The following is a 25,523-nucleotide window of genomic DNA, read 5'->3' as shown; positions in this document are numbered from 1 at the left end:
TAATGAGGAATCGCTGGCATTGGAGAGATAAACTGCTATTTTTGCCCGCAATGGCACCATTAATCGAGGGTCTCTCTCTCTCTCTCTCTCACACACACACACACACACACACACACACATATATATATATATATATATATATATATATATATATATATATATATATATATACTATTTTTAAAGAGGGAACTCGAAGAAGTGCAGACGGACACCATAATTATCTTTAGTTTTCAGTCGACAATATTAAAACAACCTCGACAATATATGCAGTATTAAGAATTTGTTACATGTATATCATCTGGCCGATGCTGAGGATTAAGACGCGTTCCTTTAGGACACTGGTGCGTGTATATCGCTTAGTTTGAAGGTAAAGACTGAAGGCTTTATAAATCTTTTTAAACATAATTTTGATAGATACAAGTCTTTGTTTAACAGATGCTTGACATATACAGGTATTTATTTTACAGAATTTTGACAGATACAAGTATTTGTTTTACAGAATTTTGAAATATACAAATCTTTGTTCTGCAGACTTGTCTTGGTAATTGTTGCAGTCCGTTTTGAATTTAGTAAATATATAATTTACTTTAACTCCACCACTTTGAATCTGTTTGCCAGTTTTAGCCATCATGACAGTAGTTAAATAATTAAGTTACATAATGTATAACATATCCGGCATTTAAAAGTTGTGTTTAGGTTGCATAGTATGTGTGCTTTGTGACGTTCTGCCTTTTCCTTCCTCAGCTAAGTGACAAGTTAATGGCCTTTAGTAGCAATTAGCAACAGTCTATGACAGTTATACATTAACAGCGTATGGCAGTCAATTGCATTTTTTGCACTACCTAAATAGTCATTTAGTATGCTCAAATAATGTACATATTGTTTTCACTCAAAAGATGGCGGGCGGAATTTAACACTATATAAAAAACAAACGCTCTAAAAAGTAAGATAAACTGAAACATTCAAAGCAATAAGAAAATCATCAGAAAAATACTGAAAAAGGATTATAATTAGAATCTTAAACCAAATATATTGTTTAAGACTGTTTAGTTTGAATCAGATAGACAAGTAACAGAAGACGCTTGCAAAGCTATGGGCAAACGAAGTATACCTGTAAAAAAGTTTAGTTTGTTTGACAGGCTACACGTTTACACTATAGTTATATAGATGTCTTTTTAATGTTGCAATAGAATTGTAAGAAAATAGCTAAGGATCTGGAATAAACGAAGAAAGACATGTAAAAGGAATTAAAAGCATCAAAAGAGAAAAGCTAAAGATGGATAGGTACGTTGTGGAACACTGTTTATATCAAGCTTTTTGTTGAAAATTGATATCGGTTATGCCATTTCTAAACTGAAAACGTGATAAGAAGAAAAACTTGAATATACCCAATTACGAGTCAGTGTTTTGTAAAATTCAACAAATAATTTTAAGTGAAAATAACAAAAAGGAACTTACGGTATTGCGAATTAAATCCCAAAAAAATCTTAGAATTACAAACACAAGTCCTAATCATAAAAGAGTTGAATAAACTTCATTGGAAATCCAAACTAAATCCATCGCTAAAAGTGTTGACGTGCCTGTGATGGCTCGTAAAGTGTTGATGTGCCGACAGTCTTTTGTTTAAACACGGTAATATAATTCCGTGTTTGAATTCACGACAAATCCCAGTGAATGTCTGTCAAAGAACCTTATTATTTATCAGCACTCTGTCTTTCCAGAGAAGCAATAATCTGAATAATTCCAAATCAAGTACTGCATACGACAATAATAAATTGACTCTGTTTAGATGTTAAAGCACGAATAACAGACTTTCAGAAAACATCAGTTTTATGACAAAGTAAGACGCAAAACAAAATCCCGGATGAGGATCAAAAGTTCATTGTTAAAGAAGGAATATAAACTTTGTTACCATACGGCACGCGATGGAAATCACGTAGTCAAGTATAACTGTATAAAATATACGATGACCTTGACTTAGCTCAAGATAATGATAATAACTCAGAAGAAGAAAAAAGATGTTATTTACAAAATTTTCACTGATTTTGGACAAGGTCAGCAACTTGATATAATGTTGGTTTTCCACAACATATAATAAAATACCTCCCAATAAACAAACAAAACGCATAACAAACAAACAAGGCAAATAAAATATACGTAACAAATTTTCGAAAGCAAAACGACAGCGAAGATTCAAAATGTGCTTTCGGCACATGGACGAGAGTATCCGGCAAAACAGCTTTTGGCGTACGGACTAGAATATCAGACTCAACAGCAAATCTTGGACAAATTCCAAGAAGGAAGACCTTGCAAAACAAACCGATTCTATAACCTGGCAATAACTATCACATGCCAGACTCGTTGCAAATGTGTCTTAAATGTTCATGACAATAAAAACAAGGGAAATATCATTTACCACATATCTTTAGACACCGTTTCATGTACCAGAGGGGTACAAAATTGTTAGACTATATAAAATTGAGCCAGCATCTGAAGTCGCTCGCTCGATTGATCTTTGAGATACTCGGCTTGCCTGCTCCTATTTATATATCGGATTTTACAATAGACTGTTAATTGATCAGTGATTTTACAATAGACAGTTTAATTGAACAGGAATTTTACAATAGACTTAAATTGATCAGTGATTTTACAATAGACTGTTTAATTGATCAGCGATTTTACAATAGACTGCTTAATTGATCAGGGATTTTACAATAGACTGATTAATTGATCAGTGATTTTACAATAGACTGTTTAATTGATCAAGGATTTTACAACAGACTTAATTGATCAGTGATTTTACAATAGACCTTTACAATAGACTGTTTAATTGATCAGGGATTTTACAATAGACAGTTTAATTGATCAGGGATTTTACAATATACTGTTTAATTGATATGGAATTTTACAATAGACTGTTTAATTGATCAGGGATTTTACACTAGATAGTTTAATTGCTCAGGAATTGTTGCATGATAGAGTTGTACCTTAGATAAAATAATTTAGCCTTGTGCATTGTGGATGCCTCTTCGTTTCTCAAACTTTTATCGCATTATCTTCAACGTTTTATGTTTAGTGAAACGACCGGAATTTATTGCATTTCCTTAGTCATATTACCGATAAGAGAATTTAAGGCTCTTTTACAGTTTTACTGTTGTAAGGTATGGCTATAATACCAACTTAAGCAATGGTAATTTTGTGTAGGTAAAGCAATGGTAATTTTGAAATAGGTAATGCGCATTGCTTGTACATTTTCTCCCATAAAACCATGTAAATAAATGCAAATTATTTATTCTTAGGATAAATGTTTGAACGATTTTCTTCCAGTATAGTTCATTGTCATTGGAAATGCATACAGATTTTGATTGTTACCACCGTTCAACCTAAATGCATTGATATTTATTTAAAGTAAAGTTCTGTTAAAAGTTTGTTTCTTAAGCGGCATTGCTTCCTTCTACTCTGAAGATGTATTAAATGGCTTTTCTCAATAATATTTTTATTATTGTTTTTTTAAGTACTGAAGTGCTCATTTGAGTTATTTAACCAGAACTATTTCCATGTAAGCACGTGTACAAGTTTCGGAGTTGCAGTACTTTACCTAATAGTTTATTGTATACATATACGTAATCGCTTTGTAAGCAGAAATCGTAGACACGTGACAGTGAATCTGGAAAAAGTTATTACCACGCAACCTTTCGATGTGTATTCCTCTACTTCTCCACACGACGACCTTGTCTTCATGTAATGCTGGGCAACAATTATTTACATGTAACATTCTAGCAGACGTGTTTTTACCTGTAATAGAGTCGTAACTGATCCAATGTATTTGTTATTTGATTTAAATATTCTCGAGTCCCTAAAGGAGTTGGTGATACGTAAAAATATGAATCATCAATTTTTTAGAGTTTTGTATATTCTGACACTTCTGAAATTAACATTTTCTGATGTATTTGTTTACTTTTATATTTTACATGGGATAGCCCTACGTGAAAAAGATGTATAGTCTGATTAAATTTGTATAGTGGTCCAAAAATGTTAGGTCGTTGGATTTAAATTTGTGGTCTATGAGTCAAAGGCATTCGATTACGAGCTTCACGTATCATTACTGTTTACAAGACGTAATTCAGGGGTTTACATTTAGGGTGGAGTGTTTACGAAAAGAAATACCCATTACCTATCATGGTTGGAATGTACACTTTTTATCACATTTTAATATCTTTCTCAATTAGTCGTCTGGCAAGTTGACGACCAAATATGAATTGTCCGATAGTTGTCATTATGTTGCATGTAACCACACCTTTATGACTTAGAGAGAGTGCTGTTGAAGTATTATTGGAGTGAGGTTTTGATAATATGCACAAGTGGTCACGCCAAATAGAAATAAAAGGGCTCTCTCTCTATCATTAATAATTTCCCATCTGCCCACACTACCCGTATAGTCCCCCATTATAAAGGACACTCTCCTCCGTCCTCAGATCACTAAAACACCTTCAATTATTATTTTTGTTTACAGTACTCCATTTTTTTTAGTTGTTTAATTTGGGATAAATTCTTGATTACGCTTTTGACACTTTCTAAATCCAAAAAATATAAAATGCTGTAAATTTTGGTCATCGACAGCAGGTCCTTTTAACGCAAATAAAATTCTCCTTTCTGCAGTGATGTATTTACCCATGGTAAAATATAATTAAATCATGGGAGATCCTCAAGGACTGCACTTATTAGTGACGCGCGCCACGAAGGTGTGCCGTATTCCGAGTCATCTGCTGCGTTGCGCCTACATTGATATTTTAATGATAATCGCATGGCTTCTAGCAAAGCTTCATAAAGGAAATTGTTTTTTTTATATTTGTTTTTATTTTATTTTGTTGCTACAAGAGGATTTCCTGCAAATTTATATAGTATATTGGAAAATCTTTTTATTTTTTTAAGTTTCGCTAGACGTAACGGTTAAGAGTCACAAGTGTTTAAGCGCTAGTGCAGGCGCAGGTCCTTCGTTTCCAATAATAATAATAATAATAATTGTTGTTGTTGTTGTTGTAGGGTTTAACGCCATTTTTCAGCACACGATAGGCTATACATGGCGGCCAGTATTAATGGTGAAGGAAGAACCCGGGAAAACCCCTGAAAGAACCACCGACCCACGAGAAGCTACTGGCAAGCTTTCTCACATACCCAGATTGGCTGAATCCGAGACTTGAACCCATGCAGACAGAGGTGAGATGGCAGTGATCCGTAACGGACAGCGCTTTAGACCATTCGGCCACTCGGGGCCCCAATAATAATAATAATAATAATAATAAGTTCTACATATAGGCCAGCTTCAGCTATGGTTATTCAATGTTGTACGTCGTCTACCTATGCATAGCACGTACCAAAGTTCCACTTCCTAAAACATGCTAGACCAATTTTGATCAAATGCAAGTCGCAATACTGTATATGGAGATTATTAAAAAAAAACAATATGGCTGTATTAAATTTAGATATGTTTGAGGATCCCCCCTTATTTTTCAATTGTCTTTCAGAATAGTATTTTTTTGACAAGCGTAGTGTCCATGCATATACAAGATTTGCCCTATTATTGTTATTTTTGCGTGCATATGTGGCGATATTCGGTATACTGTGTATGCTCAACAACAAAAATTATTTCATGAATTTTGTTCACATTTCCTGAGATACCCTCATAAATATTATTTTCTTCGTAAATCTAGAAGAGCAATGAAAATTCTGCGATATGTGGTAAAATCCACCAGTTTGATTAGTGTCTTAATGCCTTGCGACTATTCCAGGTTTAAATAGTCTTAAATGTCATGAGAATATTCCTGGTTTAAATAGTGTCTTAAATGACATGAGGCTATTCCAGGTTTAAATAGTGTCTTAAATGCCATGAGACTATTCCAGGTTTAAATAGTGTCTTAAAATGCCATGAGACTATTCCAGGTTTAAATAGTGTCTTAAATGCTATGAGATTATTCCAGGTTTAAATAGCGTCTTAAATGCCAAGAGACTATTCCAGGTTTAAATAGCGTCTTAAATGCCATGAGACTATTCCAGGTTTAAATAGTCTTAAATGCCAAGAGACTACTCCAGGTTTAAATAGTGTCTTAGATGCCATGGTACTACTCCAGGTTTAAATAGTGTCTTAGACGCCATGGTACTACTCCAGGTTTAAATAGTGTCTTAAATGCCAAGAGACTATTCCAGGTTTAAACAGCGTCTTAAATGCCATGAGACTATTCCAGGTTTAAATAGTGTCTTAAATGCCATAAGATTATGCCAGGTTTAAATAGTGTCTTAAATGCCATAAGATTATGCCAGGTTTAAATAGTGTCTTAAATGCCATGCGACTACTCCAGGTTTAAATAGTGTCTCAAATGCCATGAGACTATTCAGGGTTTGATTAGTGTCTTCAACGCCACAATACTACTCCGGGATCATTGATTGTATGAATCCATCGCAGATTTCGTTTTCTTATGCGGTGTGCTTTCAAACATTTCATTCTCTCAGTAAGCAAGGCATTTAAAGGAAAAGCATAGCAAATCATTTACTAATTGGATTCTGCACAGATTTTCAAGATTGTATTTCAGGAATCTTTCTTAGCCCCCCCCCCATAATATCCTCATGCTCGCTTTAAAATGTAAATATGAGGATGTACGTGAGGTTTAATATAAACCATTTGTTACCTATAGTAGTGCAAATAAAAATATAATTTTAATGTGTGTGTGTGTGTGTGTGTGTGTGTGTGTGTGTGTGTTGTTTCGTCTAATTAGAAAAGGAAGGACAGAATTGTATATGATATTACTTCCGTTGCAGTACAACTTCGGGTGTTCCAGTTACAAATAACAAGAAGGCATTTTGGGGATATCTTGAAAAATGAATTTTCTTGTCGAAATATGTTGATTAGTAATGCTTTTGGAACTAATACAAATATAACGAAGATACTAAAATTTCAGTCTGCTCAATGCATGGGATTTACTGATTCAGAAATTCATCGCGTTGTTGTTTTAGGGTTTAACGCCATTTTTCAGCACTCGATAGGCTATAAATGGCGGCCAGTATTAATGGTGGATGAAGAACCCGGAAAACCCCCGGAAAGAACCACCGACCCACGAGAAGCTACTGGCAAGCTTTATCACATACCCACATTGGCCGAATCCGAGACTCGAACCCACGCTGACAGAGGTGAGATGGCAGAGATCCGTAACGGAAAGTGCTTTAAACCACTCGGCCACTCGGGGCCTTATCGCGTAAGTTCTTTGCTGCTTTATTATTAATATTATTATTATTATTACTATTATTAATCGCGCCTACTTCTAAGTCAAAGACACTGTTTCCATGGTAGTTATGAAAATGACGATATATTGCCAATGTGCATTATTTTCTAAACCTTTCCGAAAATATAAGTCTTCAGCTGAGAATACATATGTTGAAATATATATTTTTCTCACCCTTGATCGCACAGTTGTTTTAGTTGCACGATAAATTCTCAGTTTAAGACCGACCGTTTTATCTCTTTTTATAAAGGTAAGGTGGGAATGCACTTGCATTTAATTTATTTAATTTTTTTTGTTTAAATTAAACCAATCCGTTACTGATAAAAATATTCTGTTTATTGCGTCTGTATGCCCCATGCCATCATATGAAAATAAAAATAAACTCAGTCCTTAGTATGAACCAAACAAATTATTCCTCCCTCCTCAGAAGAACATTATGAACTCACCCCATCCTCAAAATGATTGGTGTTTCACGCATACTTTCGCGGTCTTTTGTGTACACATGAAGTGGTATATGTAGTAAATATCGGATATCCCGAAAAAGCCACCAACCTTAAAATGGCGAACACTTACCCATTTTTCGAAGCTCACACCGCAGAGGTGCAAAACAAAAGCGTCCACTAAACTATACAAGCCTTTTTTCAGTAGGTTCTTCAAAAACTCTTCATTTCTCGACAATGTGGTAACTGGCAGCCTCCATCTACCACCCACTTGCAATTAAATATGGATGAAAGTGTGTCGGAAAGTGGAAGCAACAGCGTCCCATAACACAGTTAAGACGCTTTTGCTAATGGTTTCGTGAAATTTCAATTATTAATGCCAGCACTCATTTTCATGCATAGAGCTAGCTACGATGTCGTAGCCTCAACTTGATTTGTTGTGGTTGAGGCTACGAACTGATCCCATATCATGTAATGGAGCAAAAAAATTCGTCACTAAAGTCAGAAAAACAAACAGTGTAGAAATCAAATACATAAGTATAATCATATTGTGGAAGAAATTTGGCTTATTTTGAATTTATTAAGCCCTTACGCGATAAAATAAATTGGCATGGTTACTCTAACCTTATCCTGTCCGCCATGACAGATAACGCGAGACTCTCGCCGTGACCCCTTTTCTACGAAAGTCTTGCCAGACCATATTTTGGATTTTCTACGCTATACAATTATCAATTAAGTGCGAATAATCGCTTCTTGGTGGAATTTCAAAGTTGCCGGTAAACCGTATTTACTTTTAATGCGCAGAATTTCTGACCCAAACGGCGCCAAAATTTTACTACGATTTGTTTACATTTCCAAAAAAGGCGCCAATGTCCTTATATGGCACACAAACAAACGAGGCTGAGAACGGAAGTAATCATTATTTGAAATAATATGGTGGACGATCTAAACGAAAATATCGGCTGAAAAAGGTAAACGAGATTTTACAACTATTTCTACAATGATTTTCGATACTTCCGGTATTAAATAAGAGGACTACTCAATTTATTGGATTACATGCAAGCAATATGTTTAAAGTTTTATTATTAGGCTAAAGGAACGCCAGGTGTGAATCACACCCGGCTTGCTCCAATAACACGTATATGCTCATGTTAGTACCCTGTCCACGAGGTACGAGTAAGGGTACTAATATTAGTACTAGCATAGAGCGAGTCTTTTTTGATAAAACATTAATTGTGACAATTTAAGTTATGTATGAGATTACTGACTGATACAATGGTTTGTTCAGTGAAAACGGACATACTCTCTCATAAATATCTCAAATATTTTCCTTTTATAATATCTGATGAAAAATAAAATAAGATATTGAGATTTGCTGTTTTCCTGAGGCAAAGACACAACTGATGTTCAATGCATGGATGGAAAAGATCCAATGAATACGATATATGAGGCATAGGCAACTTCTTCCAAGGGGCGGGCCGGATAAATGCTTTTTAAAGCCACACCATATGATGTAAATTAACTGATAAAACCAGGTCACGGCAGGCCCTGGCCAGTGGGCCGTATATTGTCTATGCATGATATATATATATATATATATATATATATATATATATATATATATATATATATATATATTCAAGAAGTCAATGTGGTGGTCCATATATAGAAATAATTTAATTGAACAGGAAATCAGCATTATAGCTATACGTTATTTACTTCCATTGCTTACCCATCATCTTCATAGATGTTTTTCGTGTAAGTGTACATAATTGCAGTCGCATCAGTTGATAAATGTAGGGAAGATTTCCATTTGTCAGAACACAGCCATGTGATCGTACCCAGTTGCGTTTAATTCTTTATAAACTGTACGGAGAACCATTTTATATTTCTATAAATAGAGTTATGCGCAAAGTAACTGATGTTTAACCATATGCCGATGTATGAGCCCATCACCTGTGACGATATTGATTTTCTGTTTAGGAACTGATATCACCTATTCATTAAAAGCTGAACAAAAATTGCAGCTAATTTTGGCTGCACACATCGGTGTACATTTTATATCTTACCGGTATTCCTCGCGACTGTGGAACTACTATCGGCTGAAGGGTTCTTTTGTTGACATGTACAATATGATTCCGGAGCAAATCCTGTGTTAGTGACTTGTAAATCCACGCAGAATAGCACAACCATCTGTCATGTGGCCATTTTGAATTTCGCGCTAGATATGACTGTTACCAATTACCGGTATGTGATTAAGCGTACGCAGATTTGTTCCGAAAAGATAGGCATGCAGCAAAATTACACATTTTAATGAAGATGTGGCATCAGTCCCACATAGCGTCCATTAGATTCAACACAGAGTTGAGTGTTGATTTATCGGACTAATGTACACACCAATCGGAAGGCATACACACATATGTGTGTGTGTGTATGTGTGTGATAATTTATTCTTTGATTAGATTTAAAAATAAAGAAGCCGAGAAACTCAAATTATGCCAAGAAGAACATTGGGACTATGTTGTCCTGTACTTTTACCGGGGCTCGTTACAAATGAATTTAAAACTATAGGTAAATTGATATAGAATTTGGGAGGAGCTGGGTCAAAGACTAAAGCTATAACAATTGGAATAACAGTCATACAATGTAAGACGCCGACCCTGATAGTTACGATGTGGAGGTGGTTGGCTAAAATTAAAAATCCTGATACTCCCCCATTTTAAAGGTCACTGGCCACACCTATTGTACAAAGCGTGATATTATTATAGCCATAAGAGAAACTCGTTTGTTATGTAACTGAATTTATTAAAGACAGCAGCGCCTACAATTTTCCCAGAGAATGTCAAATATAAGACAAAATCGCTTCCGTCACCTGAGAACTAAATCCCGCAGAAAACTCTATGGTACACACGAGAATAGTCCGAGCTTCCTCTTACCCTTGTCACCCCATTTTTTACATTTGGACATTGATGTTGGGTTGTAGGGTCAGAGTCCATTCCTATCGAAAAGTTGGAATGCATGGTGTAGCCGCTTACTAGCCGGTCAAGTAAACTTTAACGATCTTTCATCGATATATGCCTGCATGAAATCAATAGGAATACAATTTATTTTCTCACAAATCGGGAGCATATCATTCTTCATGTCCTTAATCCGTTGACAGACGAGATGAAAGTACTTTCGTCTCGTCTGTCAGCAGATTAAAGACAACGAATTTCTGAGAAAAAAAATCATATTCCTAAACCAAAATGATGTTGGCGAATTCCAACGTCTCGATAGAGAATGGACTCTGACCCTACACCCCAACATAAATATCCAAATATAAAAAATGAGGTGGGAAGGGTCAGAGGAAACTCAGACTAACACGAGAAAAGTGATAGTAAGAGCGTAAGTTAAATATATCAAATAAAGATTATCGTACAGTAATATTATTGTACATGTAAAATACTGATATTTACAACAATCACAGTACTTTTGAACGTACAGAATGTACACTTTGATCAAACTCTTTACTTATTATTATAATCAATATGAACTCAAAACGGTTTAAATAAGAAATACGAGGTATTACTCTGGGACGTTTATCATTATATGTGTACGAGTCTGTAGAATCAGCCATATATATATATATATATATACACACACACACACACACAAACATTCACACAAGCACAGTGGAGAGTTATTACATTAAAAAAAGCTTATTTTAAAAAATCCTAATGTCTGATTCAGTTTTTCTGCAAAAATGAAAACTTTCATAAGTTGTACATCCAGTCCTGTCAGAATTTCAGACTCAAATTTGAACAAATTGTCAATTGTATTAAATTTTACTACCAAAAACTGCAGTGGTAAATTTATCCCGTTTCATTTAAACTAATCACAGAACTCAGTTTTCATATAGTGCTCAATAAAATGGGAAACATGCTAAAAAAAAGTCTACTGAAAGGTAATATGGGAATTCTACTTTTGCAGCACTATTTACAATGCTCCAGATATGAATTTCTCACAGAAGACAGAGTAGCACTTTTTTTGGCATAGGCTCATATATAGCTGAACAGTAAAGTCATTTTCAATAGTTTCATCTCACGGTTCCCTATTCATAGTGTTTTCGTTTTCGACAAGAAGAAGCACATACTTCTTCTTGTGGGGATAAATGTACTTCATTTCTGGTTGACGTCCTTTATAGGTGGGAAATCTTAGCAAAGGGAATGTAATAGCGTTGTACACTTATATTTCGAATAATTACATTATTATTTCATCTTTATACTTTATACTTTTTTAAATTCTTTTTGTGCGAGTATAACTACTTTCAATCACCTAATGAAAATCTGATGTAAAACGAATTTTTTTAGAATAAGGCCGGTGACCTTTAATTGTCATGGTCGATGTCTTGCACTGTTTGACTATTGGACCCCCATTACTATTACCAATTACCGATAGTCTTAATTTCATTGTAAGTAGCCCTTGCAGGTATCCTAAACTGTTAATTAACACGAAAATAGAAAATTGGTTACTCACGTGTCTGGACAATTGCGATTCGGTCAAGTCACAATGAACTCATGAGAACATCAAATCCAAGAGTCATTCGCATGTCAAAGAAAACAACACATCCTTTGCTTTGAATATTGAACTTATACTCAGGAAACATATGCTAATTTAGATAAAAGATTAAGACCATGCTGTGTAATGTTCAAAACTTTAGATCGCCTACCATTGGAAGAATTATTTGTTTGATGCTGACGTAGCTATTACGTTGAAGATGGAGAATACCATGTTCCATAAATAGCTACGAAGCAGGCGCCCTCAACAAGAATTCGTACGCTTAAACAAGGCTCTAAAACTGATAGAAATATTTTTTTTAAAAATTAAGAAAAATAAATGAATAAAATGATGAAGAATTTAATCATAAGAGTTTATTGTTTTTTTTCCTTCTTCTTTTTTCTGAGCTTATCGTTGTATTAACTGTCAGCTGCCGGCTCACATAGCTTGCATAACACCCTTCGAGCATCGTTTGTTGTGTGATTGGGCAATTGAAAATTTATACCACGATAAACTAAAAAAAAGATAACGCATTATTAAACTTAACTGTTGAGCATCCTTAGTGATGGTGCGAAAGCGCTATAAGGAATAAAGTACATGTACTGATATGTTACTGATATCCTGTTGCGTGATAGGTGAGCACACACGCACATATATGTGCACGTGTCTTAGTGATCCCTCTCATGTGTAAGTTTGAAGGCCCCGCTCACAGCTTATCAGCATATTCTTTTGTTATACATGAGATATTGGTGGTAATGATTATTTCATAACGATTAGTGTCATTTTATTTATGAAAGGTGATGTATTTTAATTATTGATGTATATCTGTACGAGCAACTCAATTATACGATTGTGTACTGAATTGGATTAGTTTAGTGTTTTACGAAGAATAAATAGTAAATTTGTATCATGACGAAGGAATTGAAGCTAAATGCCTAATTTAGTGTTACACCACGTTAGTAGGATTCAAACCCACACACTGCTAGTTACGAGTTCGGCACACTAACCAATGAACTATTGCGGCTCTAATTTCGCCTGTCAGATTCGACACATTGAGTGATGCATAGCGGCCAGATGACCATTCGCTATCAAAACTGCAGATGTAATATAATTCTTGATGACAAGCAAACTTATAGGTCTGTTTCTAACATTATACTTCAGTTATATCAAAGCGCGTGCATTGTAACGTTAAGTGTAGCTGACGACACCCCAATTTTATGTTGACATATGATTCAATAAATGACTGTTTTCCTCTGCCCGCCCTTGACATAATGAATGGCTTTCGTCTAGCTGTTGACAGTGGGAAGCTGTTTACATAAGTGACTATTTCCTCACCGTCATACTTTATAAGAAGTTCCACAAGTTACCTCATTGTTTACAAAGTAAGTCATTTCTTTCCTTAATTTATGATTTCTATCCCAATTGTCCTTTGTGAAAAATGTGCAGATCATTTCTATTGTGGTTGTCCACAAATTCCACCTGGCTAGTGGTGTGTTCCACGCTGAATCATCAATGGGCCTTAGTCGCTAGCTTGCTTGAGGGCCAGTTGGTTGAAGTGTTTGAAATAATGACAGTTGCCCAGGGAATAAATCCAGCTGAGACAAATAGCTACTATTTTGGTGTGTTCCGTGCGTTATATCTTCTTCCGGAAACATAGCAAAATTAGAAACAACATTCTGACCGTCTAATTTTATTTGATTGGATGGTGGGGTAAGATTCGAAGCAAGTTATTGACCTCAATTTTACTATAAGAATTCTTTCGTGAAAACGATGTAGCGCACTAAAGATAGAAGCTATTTGCTATACTTTTCTCTGGGGCGGTGGGCGGGAGGGGGGGAGGGGGTTGTTGTGGTGGTGTCTAAATAGTTCATATTTTATTGGCAGACACTTGAAGCCACAAAATAACCGAAATCTTCCGCATACTCTCGACGCGGAATGGTAAGATTGGAAATACAACTAGATCAGTTTTGTGTACCGCTTTCTCTGGAAAAGTCTGGTTGAGATGGAAGTGTTCTTTTTTTCGCCCGCCCGTTCGTCATACATTCGTTTCCCGCTCTGTAAGACTAAGCCGTTTGAGATGAAGGGATGAAACTTGATGTAGCAGCTACCAAGAAGTTATATTCGAAATATGTTGAATATATTTAATAACATATATAAATACCAATAATACTTTATCTGAGTGATATATTGAGACAATGACATCTCCCTATTTTCATCTTAACAATGACTCCTTTGTGTTGTTGTTGTGCATGTGTGCTAGGAGAGTGGGAAATAAATGATGTAATGGCAGACCTTAAATGGTTAATATGTTGTATGTTGTTGTTTAAATCCGAAGATATTGATTCATTACGTTATTATCGGATCCTGTATTTGACGACCAGGATATTAAAATATAGTTCAAAATGATGGCAACGCCATGACATTAAGTCCGTACCTCCGTTTGATTGTTCTGAAACTGCAAGCATCTCAGCAGGGTGGAAAAGATGGATACGCACATTCGAGTTGCATACGAGTGGGAAAGGAATCACAGATGCAGATCAGAAAAGAGCACTATTTGGTGTTTTCACCTCCACCGTCAGCGATGGGAGACGCAACATTGATGTTGAATTTATCGTGATCGAAAACGAGAGATAGTTATTGTTAGGAAATGAAACTGTCACGGTTCTTGGAATTCTGAAAATTGAATTTAATATGGTTAATTCAGAGACATCTCGACTGTTCGACAAGTATGAAGATGTTTTCAAAGGTGTTGGATTTTCAACTGATAATCTCAATTGACCCGGAAGTAACACCTACCATTTAACATGTCCGAAGAATTCCGTTCATGCTTAGAGACAAATTAAGCAGAAACTTGGATGAACCTGAACAATTTGATATTATTGAGAAAGTAACTGGACATAGTTCATGGGTCTCCCCGGCTGTGGTCGTTCCAAAAGGACAAAATGATATTCCTGTGTGTGTGGATGTGCGACGTGCAAACATGGCGGTAAAACGAGAAATCCATCAGATTCCAACTATCGACGAGGTTGTGCTTAATATGAACCAAAGTCAGATCTATAGCAGCTGGACATAACGCTGGCTTATCATCAGTTGGAGATACGCTGGGCTTATCATCAGTTGGACATACGCTGGAATTATCATCAGTTGGACATACGCTGGGCTTATCATCAGCTATACATACGCTGGGCTTATCAACGGTTGGACATACGCTGGGCTTATCATCAGCTGGACATACGCTGGCCTGTCATCAGTTGGAGATACGCTGGGCTTGTCATCAGTTGGACATACGCTGGGCTTATCATCAGTTGGACATACGCGGGGCTTATCATCGGTTGGACATACGCTGCGCTTATCATCAGTTGGACATACGCTGGGCTTATCATCAGTTGGAGATACGCTGGGCTTATCATCAGTTGGACATACGCTGGGTTTATCATCAGTTGGACATACGCTGGGCTTATCTTCAGTTGGAGATTACACCCGAATGTCGGGAAAACATTTGTGACTCGAAAAGGGTTATGTAGATATAAGTGGTTAAATTTTCGAGTAAGCTGTCTTTACTTAATTACTTATTTTGAATTATAGATGCTTTCGCACTTATGTGCATGTGCCTCTTGTTTATGGTTGCACAGCAACCTGTTATTGCTCCTGGGAGAAGGAATAAGAGCCAAAGTTGAATATATTCTGTGCTGTTTTGTGGTTAGTACAAAGGGAGAAAGATGAGAGTTGAATTTTTTTTTATATATTTATAATTGTTAAAGTTAACGTTAAAATTAATTTGGGGCCTACCTAATTTTCAGGTTGCTTAAGACACGTTAACGCCTCCCGACCTAATTTCCCTATGATTAACTGAGGTTTTATTTTAAGGGGGGTGTATAATATTAATGGGATAAGGCAGGCTTCTTTGCCGAGCTTTCCGGTCTCTTCTGACGTTCAAAGTCACCTGCCTTATGTTATTACTTATCTTTCCCTATATTTTATTTTTAAGCCCTGTTGTTTCAAGGAATTCTATTATATTTTGATTACTTGTGTGCCTATTTGGATTATTTAGAGATAAGAAGTCTGGGCATCGATAAGGTGATTTAATTTGTTTTTGAGCTATTCGAAAATTATTTCTGGCTTTTCTGAATTTATTACAACCATTGAATATATGGCTTAGGTTATCCATAGTGTGACAGTTATAACATTTTATGTTAGCTGGTTTGGGGCCGATAAATCTGCCAAAGCTTCCTGCTAACCTAGTTTTTTCTGTCATAATTCTGTTAATAAGTTTTTGGTCTACAATGGAGCCCTTAGGTGGTCTGATGGATCGGTCAACTGCTGGTAGGAGAGTGTACAGTTTCCTTCCTTTGGTGGAGGTATTCCAATGCTCCTGCCATTTTTGGTTTATATAGTTTACAGCGAATCTCTGTGCTTCGGTTGTGCTATATTTTAATGGGATGGGGCTGGGGTCTCCTAATTTGGTTATTGCGACTTTGTCGGCTTGTTCGTTTCCAGGGATTCCTATATGCGATGGTATCCACATGAAGTAAACTATCTGATTTCTTGTGGATAGTTCTTTGATCATACTGAACGCCCTGTCAAGGAAATGCTCTCTGGTCCTAGTGTGGTGATTTTTGAATGATGCGATTACACTAAGAGAGTCGCTTATTATGACCGTATTTGGTATGTTATTATCTTTTATCCATCTGAGCGCTTCAATGATTGCCCAGAATTCAGTGGTGAAGATTGAGCAATAATCTGGCAATCGGGATCTCATTTGAATGTGGTATTCTGGGATAACTATTGCAGCCGTCGTTCATAGTGGTTCAGCTGTTTTGGATCCGTCTGTATAGACTTTAGTGAATCCTTCATATGCCAGTTGAATGTCATTTGCTATTATTGTTTTAAGTTTGTTTTCCTGTTCATGTTTGTTTCCGTATTCAGTGGCCTTGGTGTTGACCCTCTTGGTAGTTGTTTGCATCCAGGGGGTTAGTTTGGGTGGTTTTACCTATTCTTCTTGTTGCTCAAGGATAAGTAGTTTCTTCCTGAGCTCCAGGGCGAGTTTGCCGCCTGGGATATTTGGTACTAGCTTGTTTTTAAATATGATGTTACATTTATTAATTGCAATTTAGGTGGGATCGGTGTTGGGGTGGTTATTTAGTCTAATTGAGTACCTGAGTATCATTTCTTGCCTTCTTAGGTATAATGGTAGTTCCCCGGTTAGGATCTGGAGCTCGTCTAGGGAAGTTAACGGGAATGCTCCGGTGCACACCAGTAGTGCTTTACTTTGCATGGCGTCCAGTTTTTGTAACCATGTTAGTTCAGCAGAGTTATAGACTTGGCAGCCATAGTCCAGTTTTGATCTAAGTAGTGGCTTGTATATCGTGAGTAGAGTGTTCTGTTTTGTTCCCCAAGATGTTTCTTTTAGGTTTCGTAGTGGGTTTAGTTCATTATTACAGTTTTTTATTACGTATTCTATGTGTTGTTTCCAAGTTCGTTGACATATTTTATTAGTTTTACCTGGATATATAAGTTAGGGTATACTAGTTTATATTTGCGTTTTGGGGAGAAGATTATTGCTACTGTTTTTTCATGTGAGATTTTGAACACCCAATTGTCTGCCCATTTCCCTATGTTGTCTAGACTAAGTTGTAATTCTTTTATAACTGGTTTACTAGCGGGGTTTCCGGCTCTCCAGATGCCGCTATCGTCGGCAAATTGAGATAGATTGACTTTGTTGGAGGGCATGTTATGGTCTAGGTCGTTTATCGTTAGGTTGAAGAGTATTAGGATAAGTTCATTCCCCTAAGGGAGCCGTTTTCTAGGGCAAATTCGTCTGAGAGGTTGTTTCCTACTCTTGCTATAATTTTGCGACCTGTTAGGAAGTTATTTATCCAGCTAAAAAGTCGCCACGTTATTCCGAAGCGGTTAAGTTTAGCAATCAGACCTTTGGTCCAGATCATGTTAAAGGCTTTTTCAAAGTCGAGAAAAACTGCTATAAGGTTTCTATCTGTTTTCCTTGTTGAGTTGAATGCTATTTTTATATCCGCTTCTAGTCGGAATAATTGGTCAGTGGTGGAGCGTTTGTTTCAAAAGCCACATTGGTTTTCAGATAGTAAGGAGTTGCTTTCGAGGTGGTGTTTCAGTCTGTTTGATATTATGGTTTCCATTAGTTTACATACATTGTTTGTGAGGGAAATTGGTCTGTATGAGTTTTTATCATTGGTGTCTTTGCCTGGTTTGGGGATGGGTATTACTATGGCTTGCTTCCAACTTTGTGGTAGTTGTCCTGTGTCCCAGATTCTATTTAGTAATGTAGGGATTGCTTTGGTAATATTATTGGGTAAATTTTTGTATATTATATAACCTATTTGATCTTTGCCTGGGAATGTTTCTTTTTTGGAAGCAAGTGCTATATTCCAGTCACTCAGTGTGATCTCACAGTCCGAAATTGGATTTCCTAGGTCTTGGAAAATATGAGATTGTGTTAGCTCTATCTCTTGCCTATGATCTTGGAATTTTTGGAATAGTTGATATTGCTACTCATGTTTGAGAAATGTTTGTCTTTTCTTAATTGGCAGTAGTGCCTTTAAGTTTGGGGGTTGTATATGTTGTTTTCTCATTAATTGCTTTAATTTTGTCCTAGACTTGCTTCGCATTATTATTTAGGTTTAGTTTAGAGCAGAAGGCTTGCCATGTGTTATCTTTTGCTGTTTTTATTGTATTTGATTGTAGTTTTTCTTTTTCTCTGTAGTTAAGGTAGTCTAGTGAGGTTTTATGGCCTTATGCGCTTTTGTGCATAGTTCATTCCACTATGGTACATTTTGCTTTTGTTGGTTGTTGCTTGTTACTTTTGGGATACTCTGATTAGCTGCTTTTAAAATGGTAGCATTATATTGTCATGATGGTTGTCAATATTTTGATGTTCTAGGTTGTCAATATTTATTTGGTCTAACAAGATTTTGAAATGATCCATTTAGCTTGACTATATTTCCATCTGGGTGAGATTTCAATGGATATGTGTTGGGTTTTAGTTTGAATAGTGATAATGATTGGGAAGTGATCGCTTTCTAGTGAATCTTCTTGATCTACACCCCAGTCAGTGATTTGCGCTAATTTGGGGGTGTTTATGTTAAGAACTATGGCCGAGGGGGACCCATCATCAGGATTTAGTCTAGTTTTGGACCCGTCGTTAAGGATGACCAGTTTGTGATTGGTTATCCATTCTTCGATGTTTTTTTCCCCCCTTATATCATCCTTATTCTCTCTCCTTAATTCATTGTGGGTATTAAAGTACCCACAGATGATTAAGTTGTTGGTTTTAGATTTGGTAATTTGGTGGCAGGTGTTTGTGCTAATTGTAGGGTTATTGCCCCCTGGGTCATAGAAATTAATAATTCGGATATCGGTGTTACATGTGCTAACCAGTATTGCTTTCTGTTCGATGTTGTTTATATTGTTATGGTAATTGGAGTTGGTTATGTTTCAACATAGGTCACTGTGTCGATAGTAAAGATTGCTAGATCTCCTCCCTTCTGCCCATTGTGGCGATGTTTGAAAATTCCAGGAGAGTATCCTATTATTTTGGGTAATTATGTTTTGTTTGTTGGTTAGGTGTGTTTCCCGGATACATATTATTTCTGGTTTATTGGTTGCCTGGTTGATTTTTTGTTGTAATTCGGGGAGGTTTTTGAATAATCCTCTTCTATTTCATTGCCAGATGGTTAGTTTGTCTTTGATTGTATTACCCAGGGTTGCTGTTAAACTTTTCAGAGAAAGTAGTTGCCCATTTTTCTAAGTGGGTTAGACTGTCCATGAGTGACATAATGATGTCATTTAATGTATATGTCATATTGTAGCTGTTGTTTCCTTCTAAAGGGTTATTTAATAATTGGGTATTTACTTGAGTTGTATGTTTTGATAAGCTGTGCTCCTGAAATGTACCAAAACTTATTTTGCAAGGTTGTTAGGGTGTTCTCAACATCACGGATACTAATATTGTTCATGCACTAAATCCAGAGGACCACGATAGAGACTTGAGAACGTTATTTAATTGCTGAGTATTTTGGAGGCAGATAGATTAGAGCCTTTACCCTCTTGCAACTGTATTTTTGTGGTTGTAGATAAATATAGTATTTGTTGTTTGACTGAAATTGCAAAGTCTATAAAGTCAGACAAAAATTACTTCATTGTTTCGAAACTGTTTGTTTCTCATGGACTCCCAGTGAGTTTTCGGACGGATAAAGGGCCTCAATTTATAGGGGACCATTTTAAAAATTATTTGACGAGAATGGTATTGTTCACCAACCATCAACGCCATTGTGGCCGCAATCAAACAGTGACGTGGAGCGCCAAAATAGATAAACCGTGAGGCGGATAAGAATCTTACAAGCGTAAAACCGAGATTGGAAGTCTGATTAACAAACATATTTGTTAATGTACAGGAGCACCCCACATTCAGCAACCGGAGAAAACCCCGCATATGCATTGTTTGGGCGAATGATTAAGACGAAGTTACCACAATTTGCATAATTTGATGGAGATGATACTGAAGTTCGATATTGCGACAATGAAAATAAAGAGAAAGGTTAAATATACGCCGACAATAAGCGGAATACTGTGGAAAATGATTTAAAGTCTGGGGACTTAGCCAGGCAAGATCGGCAAAATAAAATTCATTTATTACCGTGCAAAATTTTAGAAAAGACCGGTTAACATATTGGAACCGTGGCTGTTGAAGATGTTGTAGTAGACACTGACGGTGTGCGATACAGGAAGAATGCAACAGACGCCAAGCGGTTTAACGAAAGATCGAATGGCTCAAGTTTCGATGCATGAGATACACAAGCTCTGCGGTTTACCGAAACATCAAACATGCAAAGTTTCAATGCAAACACGTTAACGAGTCATGCGGAAATATACAATGAACCCATGTCTATGATTGAACCATCGGATACGTCATTGAGTCTGACTAATTCAGTTAATGGGTTAAATGGAGACATATTGAATTTGCAAAAGCCGACTAAAGTTAGGAAAATGTAAATGTTTAAAGACTGTTTCAAATTAAGTCTAAAGGACCATAAACGATCGTATTTACAGTGAACAAAAACTTTGTTTATAAAATGTGCAGATATACTTAACCTTTAGGTCTTTAGGACAAATAATCTAATTGGAATGAACAATGATACACCATAGGCCATATGAGTGCCATAAGCAGTTAATTTTCTTGGGATATTATTTTTGGAACTATTTGTCATTTAATAACTTGTAGTTTTTTCAAGGTAGATCAGTTTTGAAGATATAGTTTGGTTATAATATATATATATATATATATATATATATATATATATATATATATATATATATATATATATATATATATATATGTGTGTGTGTGTGTGTGTGTGTAAAGGGATGTACTATCTACCAAAGAGCTGTATTTGACATATGTTGAATATATTTGATAACATATTATATGAATGATAAATATTGAGATAATGACGTCTCCCGGTTACCATGTTAATAGTTGCCTTGCTGTCGCGCATGTGTTCTTGGAGAGGGGGAAATGAATGATATAATAGCGGACCTTACATGGTGACCTTCCATGGTGAAAGTGTTGTTGGTTAAATCCGAAGATATTGATCCAATAAGCTATTATTCATCACTATATATAAGGGTGTTGCGCACCACATTTGGGGGTCCTATCATCAAAGTCATTGTGATTTGTATAGTTATAATCCCTGCACAGACATATAGACTTTATTCTTGTGTATGTTCCTGCCATCTCCGGGCGTCGAGAGTGGTTGGTATAGATTGTTGAAACTCCGCAAGAAACTCAACCTTAAAAGGAATAGAACGAACTTATACTCCGTTACAAATTCAGCCTTAAGTGCACAACCAATGATCAATTAATAAAGTCACGTTCAGTTCTCACTGTAATAGTTCAGCTTCTTTCTTAGCAAAGTAAATTATGAATCCTCCACATCGACCTAAACGGTAACAGAATCTTCGCAAGTTTGACTCGTTTCCGTTAATTTGTAAGCTTGCGTTGTCTCATTTTACGCTATTATTTTTATGGTTGGGGGATTTCTTTTGTTGTTTTCTTAGATAAATACTATTACATCCTATTGATTTGTTTGAAAGTGGTATAAAATCGCACAAGCACCTAACCAAATACAAAGTCAGTCGCACAGGTTTCTAATAGTATGATCTGCCTACCAGTTGCTATCAGTCAATCTTTGTGCAGTAGAAATTCCTACATAATAATGATTAGTACCATCTAGAGCGATATGTGAAACATATTTATATCAGGAGTGCTAAGTTTGCATAACTCTGCGAGAGCGGTATTTCAAACATAGTTACGCCAGATCCTTTAACTAGTTGGTTGCTTTCATATGTTCTATCAAATTTTCATTTAATTTTTACCACAGACAAAAAATTCCATGTAGCAAAAAATCCAGCAGTGCACTAAACGTGCTGTAATTTTCGGATATAATAGTAAAGATGCGTATTATTTGAAGCAAAATGTAAAGAGCCAAGCAAAATGCTAATGTTTGCTAAGTGAGTCAATCTTTAATAGGATATTATCGCTTAGGTACGCGAGAAATTTCACCTTTATTGGTCAGAGACTAGGAGAGCTTATGCGATGGTCTTTCATCTTTCGTCCGTCTGACAGTTAGCACAAATATGGTAAACTACATGGAGGATTGCTTTCGAACTTTACCCACACGCATTCATCATATGGTCTTGTTGGTCTTAAATGAAAACGACGCTGCTTGGGCATCTGTTATGGCCGAAACAATGGTCATCTTGAAAACCACAATATCCTACTCCTTCTGAATGGATCGTCATATCAACATGGGGTTTCACTGAAAGGCTTCTCTGCTCTGGTGGCCTGGCGGTTAGTGTCCGTCTCGGATGCGTGATGTCGCGGGTTCGAACTCTGGCCGATTCATACCAAAGACTTATTTAAAAATTGTACTAACAGCTGCCTCGCTTGGCGCTCAGAATTAAGAGGTTAGTATTATGACTGATCAGCCTGGTGTCATGATAATGTGACTGGGTGGAACATGATGCTACGTGCCTGTGACATGACGCCCCAGTACTAGACATCACGTTTTCACCCATGCGACAGAGAAATATACTTGTTTTGCTAACCTTACCTTTCTTACCTCAGTCTAGTCATCTCAGACCAGTCGTTTCAGTCAAGGTGTCCACGCGCTCAGAACTACTTTAAAAAAAATAAACCCTTGTTGTCTTCTGCTATGCATGACGTAGTTGTACTAAAATCAAACAACAACATCAACAAATATATAAAAAAAACATAGTAACTTAAGTTAAATCCATCTTTGAGAACACACCATACAAAAACATTTCGAGAGAGACAAAGACAAACGCATATGATGTCGAGCTTTTTGGTATTATGCTTGTTCGTTCCACATAGCATGGTCAGTTTTATCCTATATGCATGCCTAGCTCAGTACAATTTCAGGTCAGCGTCATTAAATGTAGCTAAAGCTACCTAACTAGTTTTAAATACTTCGTGTGAAACAAATTATATACTGTTAGCTACATGTAATGACGCTGACCTGAAAAATGACTGTGCTACAGATAGGATAAAATTCTTAATGCTGTGTGAAATGAACTATAAGAGAAAACACTGATCCATATACATAAACTATAGACCTATACACTTCATAGCTTCCCAACTCTCCTAACAACTACGGAAGACTTAGTAACAACCAGAAAAGTGTTATATTAAACATGCTTTATTCAAATTTTGTTAAGCATCTCCATTTTGCCCCGGTTGAATAAAAAATATATCTACAATATTTAATAACAAATAATGCACTTACCGGCCAGAAGGAATCATTTATCCGTAAGCACATTAATCCACAAGCAAATTTCACTGTAGCACTTGCCATATTTCCAGGACAGAAAAATAAATGTTCAAAGAATCTGTGAACTTGAAAGTTTAACACATGGTTATCCGCTAGAGTCCGTTTTTGGATGATCTATTATACGGGGGGGGGGGGTAATTTTACAATCAATATTAAGGACAACACAAGTATGTCGCAAACAGTTTCACCTGGTCCAAAGAAAAGAATAGTTATATACGATAGTGACACAGATTTCTAATTACCCATGAATAATCTAAAGCAAGATGTTACTCTTCGTTACAGCTTGTACTAGGTATAACTACAGTAGAGCTGAGTAGCCAATATCGTTTTATTGTTTACAATATAACTTTTCAAAATTGGAACTGATGAAAATAAAATAGTTTCTTGTAATAAATATTCATTTTTTATTGTCAATTTCACATAACATCCATATATTAAATGTGATAATACCTCATTACTATGCGAGGTTTTATGTTGTTTTTCTTTGCGCACGCGTATAAACTGTGTACTTCAAACGTAACGGTCACACCAGAGCCCTTATTAACATTTATATTCATGTATCGCAGGTAAACATTGGACACGAAACCTAGAGAAGAATTATTTTTACTTTAAAGGAAAATATTGGGTGAGAACAATCTTCGTTGGGGTTTGGACCGAGACAAGGAAATCCCAGTCGCGGGGTTACATTATATGTCTCCCCACGAGGGCAAGCCTCGTGGGGAGACAAACAATATAACCCCACGACTGGGATTTCCTTGTATCGCTGCAAACCCAAACATAGATTCTATATATAAACTGCCACACTGCAGACATCGTGGCGATGTGACTGAAAAATTGCTAAAGCTGCGTTAAAAGTCCATATCAGATATTTAAACACACACACACACACACACACACACACCCACACACACACACTTAAAGTCTTCTTATATATGGCACCGATCTAATGCTATATATGGCCGCTATATTATCCATGTTGAAATTCTTGTTATCGCAACTCTTTGCAAACATAAAGTCATCTTGGCTTGAGGTTTCGACCAAAAGACTTATTATCATAAACAGTTAGCTTTAAATGGAAATGGTGTCAACATGACATCCAATGTGGCCACCACATGAGCCATCTTGAAAATCTTATTATTCTTATTGTCAGGCCCGTCGTAAGGGGCAAACTATACGGGCAACCACCTTAATGACAAGCCCAGGAGTCATTTCGCGGAATTTGCGATATTTTATTCTGAGCAGATTACACCGAAGGCGACATTCGTCACGGAGCGCCGTTTCGTCCAGCGCAAATTTACGACGGCCCTGGTTATCCATACTTCTCATGATTGGATGTTCTTCTCAGCACGAGGTTATCACTAAAAGACTTTGAATGATGTCTAGCGGGTCCT

The 25,523-nt window shown here is 36.3% G+C and overlaps 2 protein-coding genes across 4 annotated transcripts in view; one reads left to right on the top strand and one right to left on the bottom strand.

Moving 5' to 3' along the window:
* The window catches only part of LOC149779393 (uncharacterized), a 39,311-nt gene extending 37,523 nt beyond the window's left edge, over positions 1-1,788 (bottom strand). Inside the window, exon 1 of the mRNA XM_089940057.1 lies at positions 1,459-1,788. Within this exon, the coding sequence (XP_089796183.1) occupies positions 1,459-1,516 (58 nt within the window). The 5' untranslated portion in view covers positions 1,517-1,788. The remainder of the gene's footprint in view (positions 1-1,458) is intronic.
* Positions 1-25,523, top strand: part of LOC149779392 (integrin alpha-PS2-like) — a 305,876-nt gene that overhangs the window by 2,652 nt on the left and 277,701 nt on the right. The gene's annotated exons all lie outside the window — the stretch shown is intronic.

The sequence above is a fragment of the Sinohyriopsis cumingii genome, chromosome 17 (genome assembly GCF_028554795.1).
Source record: "Sinohyriopsis cumingii isolate HCF-2022 chromosome 17, ASM2855479v2, whole genome shotgun sequence".
NCBI classification, from domain to species: domain Eukaryota; kingdom Metazoa; phylum Mollusca; class Bivalvia; order Unionida; family Unionidae; genus Sinohyriopsis; species Sinohyriopsis cumingii.
This window is presented reverse-complemented; position numbering and strand designations above follow the sequence as displayed.